The sequence below is a fragment of the Schistocerca americana genome, chromosome 5, assembly GCF_021461395.2.
Source record: "Schistocerca americana isolate TAMUIC-IGC-003095 chromosome 5, iqSchAmer2.1, whole genome shotgun sequence".
Taxonomy (NCBI): domain Eukaryota; kingdom Metazoa; phylum Arthropoda; class Insecta; order Orthoptera; family Acrididae; genus Schistocerca; species Schistocerca americana.
Genome location: NC_060123.1, coordinates 592,845,866 through 592,859,038, shown reverse-complemented (window position 1 = coordinate 592,859,038; position 13,173 = coordinate 592,845,866). Strand labels below are relative to the sequence as shown.

At 37.4% G+C, this 13,173-nt stretch overlaps 1 protein-coding gene across 1 annotated transcript in view; it reads left to right on the top strand.

The window, feature by feature from the left end:
• LOC124615852 (beta-hexosaminidase subunit beta-like) overlaps positions 1-10,764 on the top strand; it is a 171,253-nt gene extending 160,489 nt beyond the window's left edge. Inside the window, exon 9 of the mRNA XM_047144008.1 lies at positions 9,860-10,764. Within this exon, the coding sequence (XP_046999964.1) occupies positions 9,860-10,048 (189 nt within the window). The 3' untranslated portion in view covers positions 10,049-10,764. The remainder of the gene's footprint in view (positions 1-9,859) is intronic.
• Positions 10,765-13,173: the final 2,409 nt, after the last annotated feature.

Below are 13,173 nucleotides of genomic sequence, written 5' to 3'. Positions count from 1 at the left end.
GACCTCAGGGTTGGGAGCCAGCTGAACCACCACATCTCGGATCAGGGAGTCCACATACGAAGCCTTACACTGCTGATTGGTGCACGTAAAATCGCATCGACGGCTCAGACCCTGCAAGTCCGTGACCCTGGAACGATACAATTGACCAGGCTGTTTATGGTACTGGTGGAACTCCAGCCGAGAGGCGACTACATGGTAGCGTTGGGAATAATAGTTTGTCAGCAAAAGGCAGATCTCCTGGAAAGAGAGAGCCACAGGATTGGACAATGGTGCCAACTGGCGGAGAAGAAAGAATGAGTCTGGAGAGGCCCAAGACAAGAACAACGACCACTGCAAGGAGTCATCCATGACTTGAAAAGCCATGAAATGTTGTTTCAGCCTTTGTAAGTAGGTTTCCCAGTCCTCTTTAGCGTCATTAAAGGGTGGAAACGACGGCGGACGCAGGAAACCATCGGACACCCAAGGACCCTGAAGCTGGTGCGGTAACGCCTCCCGGGTATCGACTTTGTCCGTTAGCAACTGCACAGACTTTTGCAAGATGTGTAACTGGAGTTGCTGCTGCTGCATGAGCTGCTGCTGTTGCTCCAGCAGACAGACCAACTTCGCCTCCATACCAAGAACAACCACTGTTTACCTCGTCGCCAAAATGTTGTAACTGCAACCAGGGCTGTCGCGGGGCAGCAATGATGGAAGGCACGACAGGACTCGCCGCGGAGAGGCCCGTGAACAACAACACAATGGAAGAGGACAGACACGACCAACGTAGGATGGAATGAATACAACAGGACCGAACAACAGAGTCACAAGGAAACAAACTCGTACACGAACCAATAAGTAAGCAGTCTAGCGCAAGGCGAGGTGTAAACCGACGTAAGCGAGATTAGACTGACTGGTTGAGCGAGTGGCCAGCATTTAAGCACGCTATCAGGGGTGCTGCTATTGGCCGCTGGGACCACGTGTTCCACTGTGGCGCCCCCACAGTGGGCCAGGAGGTGTGCGCCGCCACAGCTGAAGGCATGATGGTGCAGAGATCTCTATGGGTCTTCTGTGTCCATGACGCCTGGTGTGGATTCAAATTCCACGGCGCGCTGTACCAGAGAACCTGTACAGAAAATTGGAACAGAGATCAACATAAACATCATTTCTGCCCTTTTTATTGCTTATAAAAACCACACATTACATGTTGTAACACCATACAGCAAGACCTTCAAAGGTTGTGGTCCAAATTGCTGTACACACTGTACCTCTTAATACCCAGTAGCACATCATCTTGCATTGATGCATGCCTGTTTTCGGCATGGCATACTATCCACAAGTCCATCAAGGCACTGTTGGTCTAGATTGTCCCACTCCTCAATGGCAATTCAGCATAGATCCCTCAGAGCAGTTGGTCAGTCATGTCATCCATAAACAGCCCTTTTCAGTCTGTTCCATGCATGTTCGATAGGGTTCACATCTGGAGAACCTGCTGGCCACTCTAGTCGAGCAATGTCATTATCCTGAAGGAAGTCATTCACAAGATGTGCCCGATGAGGGCGTGAATTGTCATCCATGAAGAGGAATGCCTCGCCAATATGCTACTGATATGGTTGCACTATCAGTCAGAGGATGGCATTCACGTATCATACAGCTGCTATGCCACCTTCCATAACCACCAGTGGCATACGTTGGCCTCACATAATGCTACCCCAAAACAGCAGGGAACCTCCACCTTGTTGCACTCACTGGACAGTGTGTCTAAGGCATTAAGCTTGACTAGGTTGCCTCCAAATACATCTCTGACACTTATCCATGAAGAGAATGTGATGCAAATCCTAAGCAATCCATTTGGCATGTTGTTCAGCCCATCTGTACCATGCTACATAGTGTCATGGTTGCAAAGATGGGCCTCACCATGGATGTTGGGAGAGAATTTGCGTATCATGCAGCCTATTGCGCACAGTTTGAGTCGTAACACGACGTTATGTGGCTGCATGAAAAGCATTATACAACATGGTGGCGAAGCTATTAGGGTTCCTCTGAGCCATAATCCATAGGTGGTGGTCATCCACTGCAATAGTAGCCCTTGGACAGCCTGAGCGAGGCATGTCATCGACAGTTTCTGTCTCTCTGTATTTCCTCCATGTCCAAACGATATCGCCTCGGTTCATTCCAAGATGCCTGGACACTACCCTTGTTGAGAGCCCTTCCTGGCACAAAGTAACAATGTGGACATGACCAAACCGTGGTTTTGACCATCTAGGCATGGTTGAACTACAACTGACAACACAAGCTGTGTACCTCCTTCCAGGTGGAATGACTGGAACTGATTAGCTGTCGGACCCTCTCCGTCTAATAGGCACTGCTCAAGTATGGTTGTTTACATCTTTGAGTAGGTTTAGTGATGTCTCTGAACAGTCAAAGGGACTGTGTCTGTGATATAATATCCACAGTCAATGTCTATCTTCAGGAGTTCTGGTAACCGGGTGATGCAAAATTTTTTTTGATGTGTGTACTTACAGAAGTGTGTGGGAATAATAATTAAATTTCATTGTTATATTTTTCTTTATAACAGGGAAGATAGCAAAATTAGTAAACATGAAATTTCAGTGGGCCAAGAAGCAATTCTGTTTAACTATTAGTAGGATGTCATACAAATCGTCCAAGTTGTAGGAACTATGTCGTGAATATTGTTTATATTTCTGCAGGGATTCACAAAGACTATCAAAATTGGCTACAAATGTGTAATACTCCAGATTGAATAATTGATATATGAACAAGCTTTCGTAATGAATGTGGCCACTTCTGAGATCAGAAAAATGACATAAAACAATGTGACTGAATTTCAGAAATAACCTTTACTTAAGAATCATAGGTTCTGGAACACAAATAGTACAATTACATATAATTTTTGAAGTAGTAAATTTCTGGAAAAAAGTAAGATGTTTCCTCAGGAGAGGAACATAAGGGCTTTATACTGAGGAACAACACCTCAGTCATCACCATCTATTAGCTCAATGCAAAATACATTTCCATGTGTTTGTAAAGTACCTTAAATTGTGAAAATTTGTTTAAGCAAATTATTTCCTCATAATTTAACTACAGTATTATTGTTAGTGATTGATAAACTATATCTTGAACAATTATTTCTTATGAAACAGGGCCTGAATATTAAATTAACTATGTGTTTAACTGCCTCATATATGTTCTTTATAAAACATGATCATTTAAAGGAAAAAAAAAATTATATTACTATTGGGAGTGGTACAAGAACAAATCGATGGTTTCACCTTGCTGTTTTTGATAGTATTCTACCAATAAACTGAAGTCTACCAACTGCTTTATCCACAACTGAACCTTTGTGATCATTCCATTTCATATTCTAACAAAGTGTTACACCCAGGTATTTGTATGAGTTGGCAGGGTCCAACAGTGTCTCATTGATATTATAGTCATAAGATACTATGTTTTTTTCATTTTGTCAAGTGCAAAATTTTATATTTCTGAACATTTAGAGGAAGTTGCACATTCTCTGCACCACATTGAAATCTTATCAAGATGTGACTGAATATTTATGCAGCATCTCTCAGATTGTACTTCAGTATAGATAATTTCATCATCTGCAAAATGCCTGATTTTACTATCCATATTGTCTACAAGGTCATTAATATGCAACATGAACAGCAAGGATGCCAACACACATCCCTGGGGCACACCTGATATTCCTTCTACATCTGACAGTGACACACTATTCAAGATAACATGCTGTGTCCTCCCTACCAAAAAGTCCTCAATCCAATCACAAATTTCACTTGATACCCCATATGATCATATTTTTGACAATAAGCGTAGGTGTGATACTGAGTCAAATGCTTTTCGGAAATGAAGAAACACTGCATCTACCTGGTTGCCTTCATCCAAAGCCTTCAGTAAGTCATGTGAGAAAAGTGCGAGTTGTGTTTCATATGATTAATATTTTCAAAATCTGTGCTAGCTGGCATTGGAGGAGGTCATTCTGTTTGAGGTACTTCATTATGTTTGAGGTCAGAATATGTTCTAAGATTCTACAACAAATCAATGTCATGGATACTGGATGGTAGTTTTATGGGTCACTTCCACTACCCTTCTGGTATCAGGTGTATCCTGTGCCTTTTTACAGGAACTGAGCACAGTTTTTGGTTTGAGCGATCTATGATAATTTATGATTAGGAGAGGGGCTAACTCAGCCACAAATTCAGTATAGAATCTGACAGGGATTGCATCAGGGCCTGGAGCTTTGTTCAATTTTGATTATTTCAGCTGTTTTACAGCCGTATCATGTGAATGACAGTGATGAGTGCTTATGCAATTTTGTACGTATTTTATTATGAACAGTTGTTTGAACCAAAGGAAAGAAGACAAAACCCCTTTTGCTCACAACAGGTGGGTGTCTCTCATCAGGGAGGCCGATGGATCAATCCTGTGTCAGACCATCTTGGATTAGGTTTTCCGTGATTCCCCTAAATCACTTCAGGCAAATGCTGGGATGGTTCCTTTGACAGGGTACAGTTGACTTTCTTCCCCATCCTTCCCTAATCTAAGGAGACCGATGATCTCGCTGTTTGTTCTCTTCCCCCAAATCAGTCCAATCCAATCTCTTATCCAGTGTTTGGCAGGATCTCACTTCTTTCTAGCCTTCTGCAACCTGTACCTCTTTCCTTTCTGAGGCAGGAACTAAAAGTTCTAAAAGTTATGATTGTTTTTTGTACTTTCATTTGTGTCTACTGGCAGTACTTGAAACTGTATGTAGGCAAGAGCTGTTTTGTTCCATCTTAATAGAGGCGTTCCTCTATCTATGGAAATAAATGATTCACTTGGTGTGAAATGTAGACCAAGTTATGGATTATCCAAAACTTCCTACGGTAACAACTGCAACCATCTGCATGTGTCATGCACACTGTGTACATGGCCATTGCTACACAGTAAATAAATTTGTTCTAGGTGATATTTCTCATTGTCTTCTTTGTTGGTGATTTTTGATGTCATTTATTACTAAGTGTGTGGTAAGTTGCAGAACTCTATCACCTGTAAAAGTACAGTCCAGGCAATTGTTTCCTTATTCTTCATGACTATAAAAATATCTGTGCAGTAGTCAGTTGATTTTGTTTTTGATCATTCATTACTTTCACCAACAACAATGTTTGAACAGTGTTTCTGACAACCCTTTGTATCAGTAACTGTTTATCAACAACTGTTCATAACAGTTATGGGCATTAAATTCATCAACAATTAGCCATCTGTTTTGTTAGAACATCCCTACAATTTTCTGGATTACTTCATAAATAACTACCCATAGTGACAGATTGTTTCAATTCTGAACCATTTTTCATGGTATTTTCGGCATAAATACAAATGAATTGATAAAAATTTTACTAACTGTGGCCACTTTTTAAGTAAAATAGTTCTACAGCTGATATTAGTTGAATTTTTGCATGTGCTGTAGTCAACAGTTACACAAATAATGAGAAGTTTAGTATTTTCTTAACTTGGTCTGTGTCCTTATGACTACATGAACAAAGTTAATATTTTCTCTAATTCTGACATTCAGAGACACAGTTAATAAAATACTGTGTTGTTCATTTTCCTGTAAGCATATGGATTTTTATGCATAGATAATTGTTAGTTTATGCTTGGAAGAAGGTTATGCTTTAAAAGTAATAACAATAACTTCTCTGATGAAATACAAAGCTCAACACAGAATACAAAGCAAAGCTAGATGCACTTTCATGATATTTATACTTAACAATAATAACTGTACAAGCAAGTGAAAATATGAACAACTATGCCCTACACACTACTCTGTTCTCAGAGCTACAATGTACACAGTATCAGGACTAATTTATTTATTTATTTATTTATTTTATCCATCTTTCAGCACCTACATGCAATCGATGTCGCCAGAAGAGTTACAGCTATTTGTACATCATGTTTTACATACCAAAATATTACATAGTAAAAATATGGCAATGTTGTAAACTATTAGCTTACAACAGCCTCTACACCTAGATCCATACATAACAGTAAGCCATAATTTATCAGCATTAACATGCAATCAATGTTGTCAGAAGTATTACAGCTATTTGTTCATTATGTTTCATATAGCAAAAATATTACATGGAAAAAAAAAATAGTGTTGTACCCTATTAGCTTATAGCTAGCTGCCTCTACATCCATAACTATACATAATAGTAAGCCTTAGTTTATCAATAAATTAGATCATCTTTACAACTATTCTGAAATTCTTCTACACTGTAGAAAGTATTTTTCTTCATCCACACTTTGGTTTTAGTTTTGAAAATATCCATTGAAACCAATTGAGCCTGTATGGGTAAAGTGTTGAATAATTTTATGCCTATGTATTCATAGCTAGATTGGGTTTTCTTAAGCCTGGTTGTGGGTATATCAATCATATTTGTTTGTCGAGTATTGTGTTGATGAACCGATTTCCTTATAGTGTAGTTGTTTAAGTTTTCTTTTATGTTTAATAGGCAACAATATACGTAAAGAGATGGGACTGTGAGAATTTTTAAGTCTCTAAAATAAGGTCTACATGAGGTCTTGTTGTCTGTGATTCCGTACAAACGTCTAATTGCTTTCTTCTGCCAAGTGAAAATTTTTTTGGCTCCTGGAGAGTTACCCCATAAAAGAATGCCATATTGTAGATGGCAATGAAAGAAGGCATAGTATGACTGAAGCAATAAATCTTGTGTAACACATGTGTGTAGTTTGGCTAGTAGGTAGATAACTCGTGATAGCTTTCGACATACATAATCTGTATGTGTGTCCCAAATTAATTTTGAGTCAATGTGTATTCCTAGTAGTTTAACAGATGATAACTCCATGTTACTGTTTGATAAACTGAAGATTATCTTGACAGTCTTTTCATGGTTCATAGATAAGTCATTAGCTTTAAACCACATATTAGATATTTTGAGACACTCTTCACTTTCCTCCTTCAATATGTTTATATCCTTTCCAGAATTAGCTAATGTTGTGTCATCAGCATAGAGGATAGATTTACAGGGTAAGTTGTTCGGAAAGTCATTTACAAACAATATAAATAGTAGAGGGCCAAGCACTGAGCCCTGAGGAACACCTCGTTTTATACTTAAAGTCTGTGACTGTTGGTCATTATGCTTTACTATTTGTTTTCTATTGCTGAGGTATGATTCAATTAGTGAGAGTTCCAGGTGTTTGATTCCATAGCAAGACAGTTATCTAATAATAATTTGTGGTTAACTGAGTCGAAAGCCTTACTCAAGTCAATTAGAATGGCTTCAGCAGATAATTCTGACTCAAATGCACTTAGTACAAAAGAGATAAGGTTTTCAACTGCTTTGACTGTTGATAAGTTTGACCTGAATCCATACTGAGAATCATTTAATATATTATTGTCTGATAGGTGTATGCATATTTGCTGCATTATGCAATGTTCTATTATTTTTGAAAGAATAGGCACAAGTGAAATTGGTCTATAATTATTGATACAGGACTTGTCACCCTTTTTGTATAATGGTATGACAACTGTTTTTTTGAGACATTCTGGAAAGTGTCCACTCGAGAGCATCCAGTTTATCAGTATGCAAAGGGGGTATGTTATGAGATCTACAACTTTTTTAATTACATAGTTTGACAGGCCATACACATCTTCAGATCTAGAGTATCCTAATTTAGAGGTTGCTTTAATTATATCAGTTTCTTGTACTTCTCTCCATTTACAAGCTGACACTATGTTTGTAATGTTTTGTTGAAAATTTCTGCCAGATATGGGGTGAGAAATAGGTGTATGTGTTGAATTGGAATTCTGGTTGCTATGGGTTGGAAGGCTAAGATTGGCAGAGTTGACAAAAAAGTGATTGAAATCATCAGCAGTGACGTTAGCAGCATTTGTGTTGTCTTTGTAGTTTATATCCATACCTAGCTCTGCTTTTATTACTTTCCATGCAGCCTTACATTTATTGTGTGATTTTTTAATGAAATCACCATTTGCCTTATACTTGGCTATTTTAATTTCAGATCTATATTTTCTTTTCAGGTTTTTGTAAGTTTCTTTATCTACTGCTCCCTTTTTGACCTTATCGTGACAAGTAATTACCAATAGTCTCAGTTTTTGTAATTGGGGTGAAAACCACTTCTGTAAAGTTGAGTGGCTAGGTTTCCTAACATTTTTGTTTTTTTGTTTTTTAACCAGTGGACAGCATGTGTGGAAGATTTCAGAAATGATTTTGAGGAATGTGCTGAAGGCTTCATCAACATTTCTGGAGGAATGTATAACAGTATTCCAATCTATAGACTTAAGTTCTTCTCTATACTTGCTAATATTTGTATCTGTAGATAGTCTGACACACTGAGTTTGTTCCTCGTCTTCTTTTGGTTTTTTAGTAATTAGTTTCACCCATATACCTCTATGGTCTGACAGGTAATCGACATTAAGTAAGCCTAGCTCAAAATCACATTTGTATACATTTGTTATTAGATTGTCAAGACAGGAGGAGTGCCTTGTAGGACTTTCATTAGCACAAAAGAGATTATAGGATCTTAACATATTTACTAAATTAACATTTCTGGCTGTCATTTTCCTAATGTCTATGTTTAGATCCCCAAAGATTAAAATTTTGTATTTAGTATATTTTTGTATACTGATCACAAGTTTTTCTAAACGTTCTATAAATTGTTCTACATTACTTTCAGGAGTGTGATATAAAGACACAGTTATGAGCTGTATACTAGGTATAATAAAAGCAGCTGCTTCAAAAACACCTTTAGTGCATAGGTCACTAACTTCAAGAACAGAAAACTTTAGGTCTAGATCATTGCTAATATATATGGATGAACCCCCATAGGATTCACTGGGTCTGCAGAAGTATGTAGCTAATCTGAAACCTGATGGTACATACAATTTTATATCCTCTTCCTTTAACCAATGTTCGTTTATACATAAAATCATTCTTTTGTTACTTTTTAATAGTATACCAAGCTCATCAGCTTTATTTTTCAGAGACCTGACATTTAAGTGCAGAAATAAGATAGAGTTACTGTCACAGGAGGGGAGGAGTACAGTATTATGGGGCAATGGAGAACATTTAATTGTTTTTTCAGCCCTGGAATCTACGTTAGGTGGCGGTTGGACTAAGGAAAACTATCTCAACAAGCAGGGATGTTGAGGTGCCGACAGGCACAATGAAAAAGACTGCTAAACATTGTAAGTTTTCTAACAAAAAAGTCCTGCTTCCGAAATAGAAAATGCACACATGTTCAACAAGCAGAATTCACACAGACACATGGTCACTGTTTCCAGCTCCCCATCTCTCAGAGACAGTGTCTGGAAGCTTAAAATATTTAGCAGCCTTTTTCATTATGCCTGTCTGTGACTGAATGGCTTTTCTGTGTGATGAGTAGCTATCTATCCTTTTAATATTGTTGTTATTCCATCCTGGACTTCCCACTGTTTTGTATTCTCAAGAAGGAAATTTAGGAAGTATAAAACTTTTCAAACAGCTGGAAGTGTCCGACGCTGCTGTGTAATGAAATATGCTAAAGGTTATTTAACATTTCTAAAATAAATAAATTTTTAAAATAACTAGCAGTAGTACATAATGAATAATAAGTTATAACAAGCAATAGCAAATATGTTCTAAAATTTTTATACGTGGTGACATGCTACACATTTACAGAGAAATATGTATTACAGCGAAAAATACATTTATTAAAAAACAGCAATATCTTATTGTATTACAGTTCTGTTATATACTAGTAGTTTCTGAGTAAGGAGCAAGTTGTGAAAGAGAAAGTTGTGTATGTACTCACTATCATGATCTTACTTATTTTTTCCTCTTCACAGTTTGTAGATGAAAGCAATGTGGAATCAAGAGTATGGCCTCGTGCTTCAGCAGTGGCTGAAAGGTTGTGGTCACCAATGAATGTTACAGATATAGATGAAGCAGCTACACGAATTGAAGAACACTACTGTCGACTGCGAAGACGTGGTATAAATGCACAACCCCCAAATGGACCAGGTTATTGTGTTTAACTGGCTAATATCTGTTGTTACAAAATGCTGTCTGTAGTTTCTACAAACATTACAACAGTGTGTAATAGACAACAAGGTGGACTGTCAGTGTGAAGACAAAAAAACAAAGTGATGAGAAATAATTTTTATAAAGAAATTCCCAGAGCGGCAATTCTTCCAGAAAACCTGGAATTCTCAGGGAATTTCAGGAATTTAGTAAAATCTCAAGGAATTCTGCATTTTTAACATAGCATTGAAACTGAATTTTATTGAGTTTTACAAATCACAAATTTTAAAATACTTAATGTCTTAAAGTGTGTTAATTATATCAATATTGTTTCATATAAATTATTGATGTTTACAAACTTTAGTTAAGCTAGTGATTATGGCTGGTATATTGCACAGTTGAGAGGAAAGAAGTCATTATTGTGATATGCTGATCCTCCCACCACCACCACAATGCAACCCGTGCTCACTGTTAAGCTTCTTGACTCTAGACACCATTTTCCTTGTCACATCTGGAATTCTCGGGGAATTTTTTTTCCAAGTTGGAGTAGCCACCCTGTTTCCTCCCCCAAAGTAGTATTTAAGTACTGAAATAATGCTATGTGCATTTCTGTGAATGTTTCTTAGTTCTTAATTTTCTTAATGCTGTGCAGTGTCAAATTTGTATCACATTGAGTATTATCAGAGACAAGTATTTGAGCTTGAACTGCCTCGAGATATAACAAACTAGTGGCCAGGTGTGGTTCAAAATAAATAATGTCAAAGGAAAATCCAGTTGAGGTGACTCAGACCCAAGAATGAGAGTGTGGGTCCTTCTCATCCTAGGGTCTGAGTGACCTTCCCTTTCTTTTTAACCTTCCCTAATGTATTGCTCTCTCCTCCCCTAGGGAGGAACAAATAATATCAAAACCTAGGCTAGTATGACCACTTTTTATATGTAAAGACCTTGGCTGTAGACAATGGTAAAGGAAAAGTTGGTTGTTTTGAAAAATTGTGCAAGAAAGTTTCACTAAAATCTCATAAGATATTTCAAGTACATCCATTATGATTTTTCTTAAGTTCAGGTAAGTCATTGTTTTCAAATATTTCTAGAGGAACAACATACTTTTAAAATGATAAATTCTCTCCAAAATTTTATTCTTAAAAATATGTCAATGGGAACTGTTTACTTGCAAAAAGAGTGCGCTTAACGTAGGTTACCACTGTTGACTTGCTGGGAAAGTTAATGAAATATTATTGTAAAACATCTCAAAAATACAAATTTAAAAGGTCCAAATTGTTTCAGTTTATTACACTAACATTTGCATTAACAATTTTTGTCTTAATAAAGTACTGGTTGTCCATAAATGTTTACCCCGATAACAAGATAATGTAACTCTTTACTGGATACAGAAAATGAAATGTGCTATACCACTTATTATGCTACTCATTAAGTTTCAGACCTTACATGAATATTTAATACAGATAATACTCTTCAACATGTAAATTACTTCAACATGTGCACCCCTCATAACACGCAAAATATCAAGCTGGTGTACAATCTCTTGCCACACATTCTACAACCATTCTGTTGTGATTGTGCCAATGGCATCTCTGATCCATTGCTGCAATGTCACAATATTAGGAACTACTGTTTTGTACTCAATATCTTTCACATAACTCCAAAGAAAGAAATCTAATGGTGTAGTATCAGGTGAACACAGCAGCCATGGAACTGGGCCATCTCTGCCAGTGGGGAAGGTTTCATGGACTTCTACACCCCAACAAGGGGGAGCTCCATCTTCGTGATAGGTGATAGTGTCTTGCATATCCTGTGGCTGGGGAATGGCATAATTCACCAACATGTCTAGGTAAACATATCTACTCACATTCCTTTCAAGAAAGAAAAATGGGCCAATCACTCTATCGCACATTAACCACACTACATGTTAATCTTTGGACTGTTACAAGTGTACTCGTGTATGACATGAGGATTTTCTGATCCTCAGATCTGGACATCATGGTGGTTAACCGAGCCACAAACATGAAATGCATCCTCATCAGAAAAACACACACAATTCCAGGAGTAATATGTTTGTTTGTTATTCCATCCTGCACTTCCCACTGTTCTGTATTCCCAGGAAGGAAATTTAGCTTTTAGCCATCAACTGCTGCTAGCAAGAAGGGAAGAGCAGTGTATGTAAAGAAACACCACAAGTAACTTGTAGACCAACTTTATAAAGAGAGTGCTGTTTTTAACCTAAAACAATCAAAGATGTATGAGTACACATGTACGTATCCAATTTACAGAATAACCATGGAAGATGCTTTATAAATAAAAGCAAACTGCATCTGGTGTAATTCTTTTTAATTAGATTGCAGTCAGCTCCAGACAGATAATCTATAGTAACAGATGCTTCCAAACGGTTCAGCATGTCCATCACAAATTGTTTTTGTTTTGGTGGTCATCTGGTTATAATGTCTGAACAATTTAGACCTTGTACACATACAATTTAAGATTTTTGTGAACCACTTTATGCTCTGTACTCTTTGGCACCTGAAGTACCCACAAAGCTTGTCTTATCCATTTCTGTGGCAATCCTGTGAATGTGGTTTGAACTGCCTGCACAGTCTCATCTGAAACAGATGGTCTGCTGCTCCTTGTATGTTTCTGAACTGACCCAATTGCTAAAAATGTTTCCATCCATGTTCTGATTAACTTGAAATTAGATGTATTCTTTTGATAATGAGACACAAACTTTTTCTGCATAGTAATCAGTGATTAGATTCCTTCTAACCACACATCACATTGAGCTTTATCCTGGAGGGGAAGCCATTGTCATGATATAGCTCACAGAGTGCTACTTATGGCAAAAGTGATGAATGAGACAAAGCTGTACAGAAACTTGATAGGTTGCCTAATAGCCCTGTAACAAAAAGGAAATATTACCTTCATAATATAATTAATATTTAATTTTTAAATCAGGGTAAACAGTTATGAACACCCTGTATAACAACCTCAAAAATCAGTCTGCAATTCAGCACAACATAAAATTAATTTTGTTGTGGCTTTTCTTCAGAACATAAACAATGTTAAGGACAACCCTTAATGTTTCTTCCATTACACTTGTCACATATATTCACGTAAACTGTGGTAATAT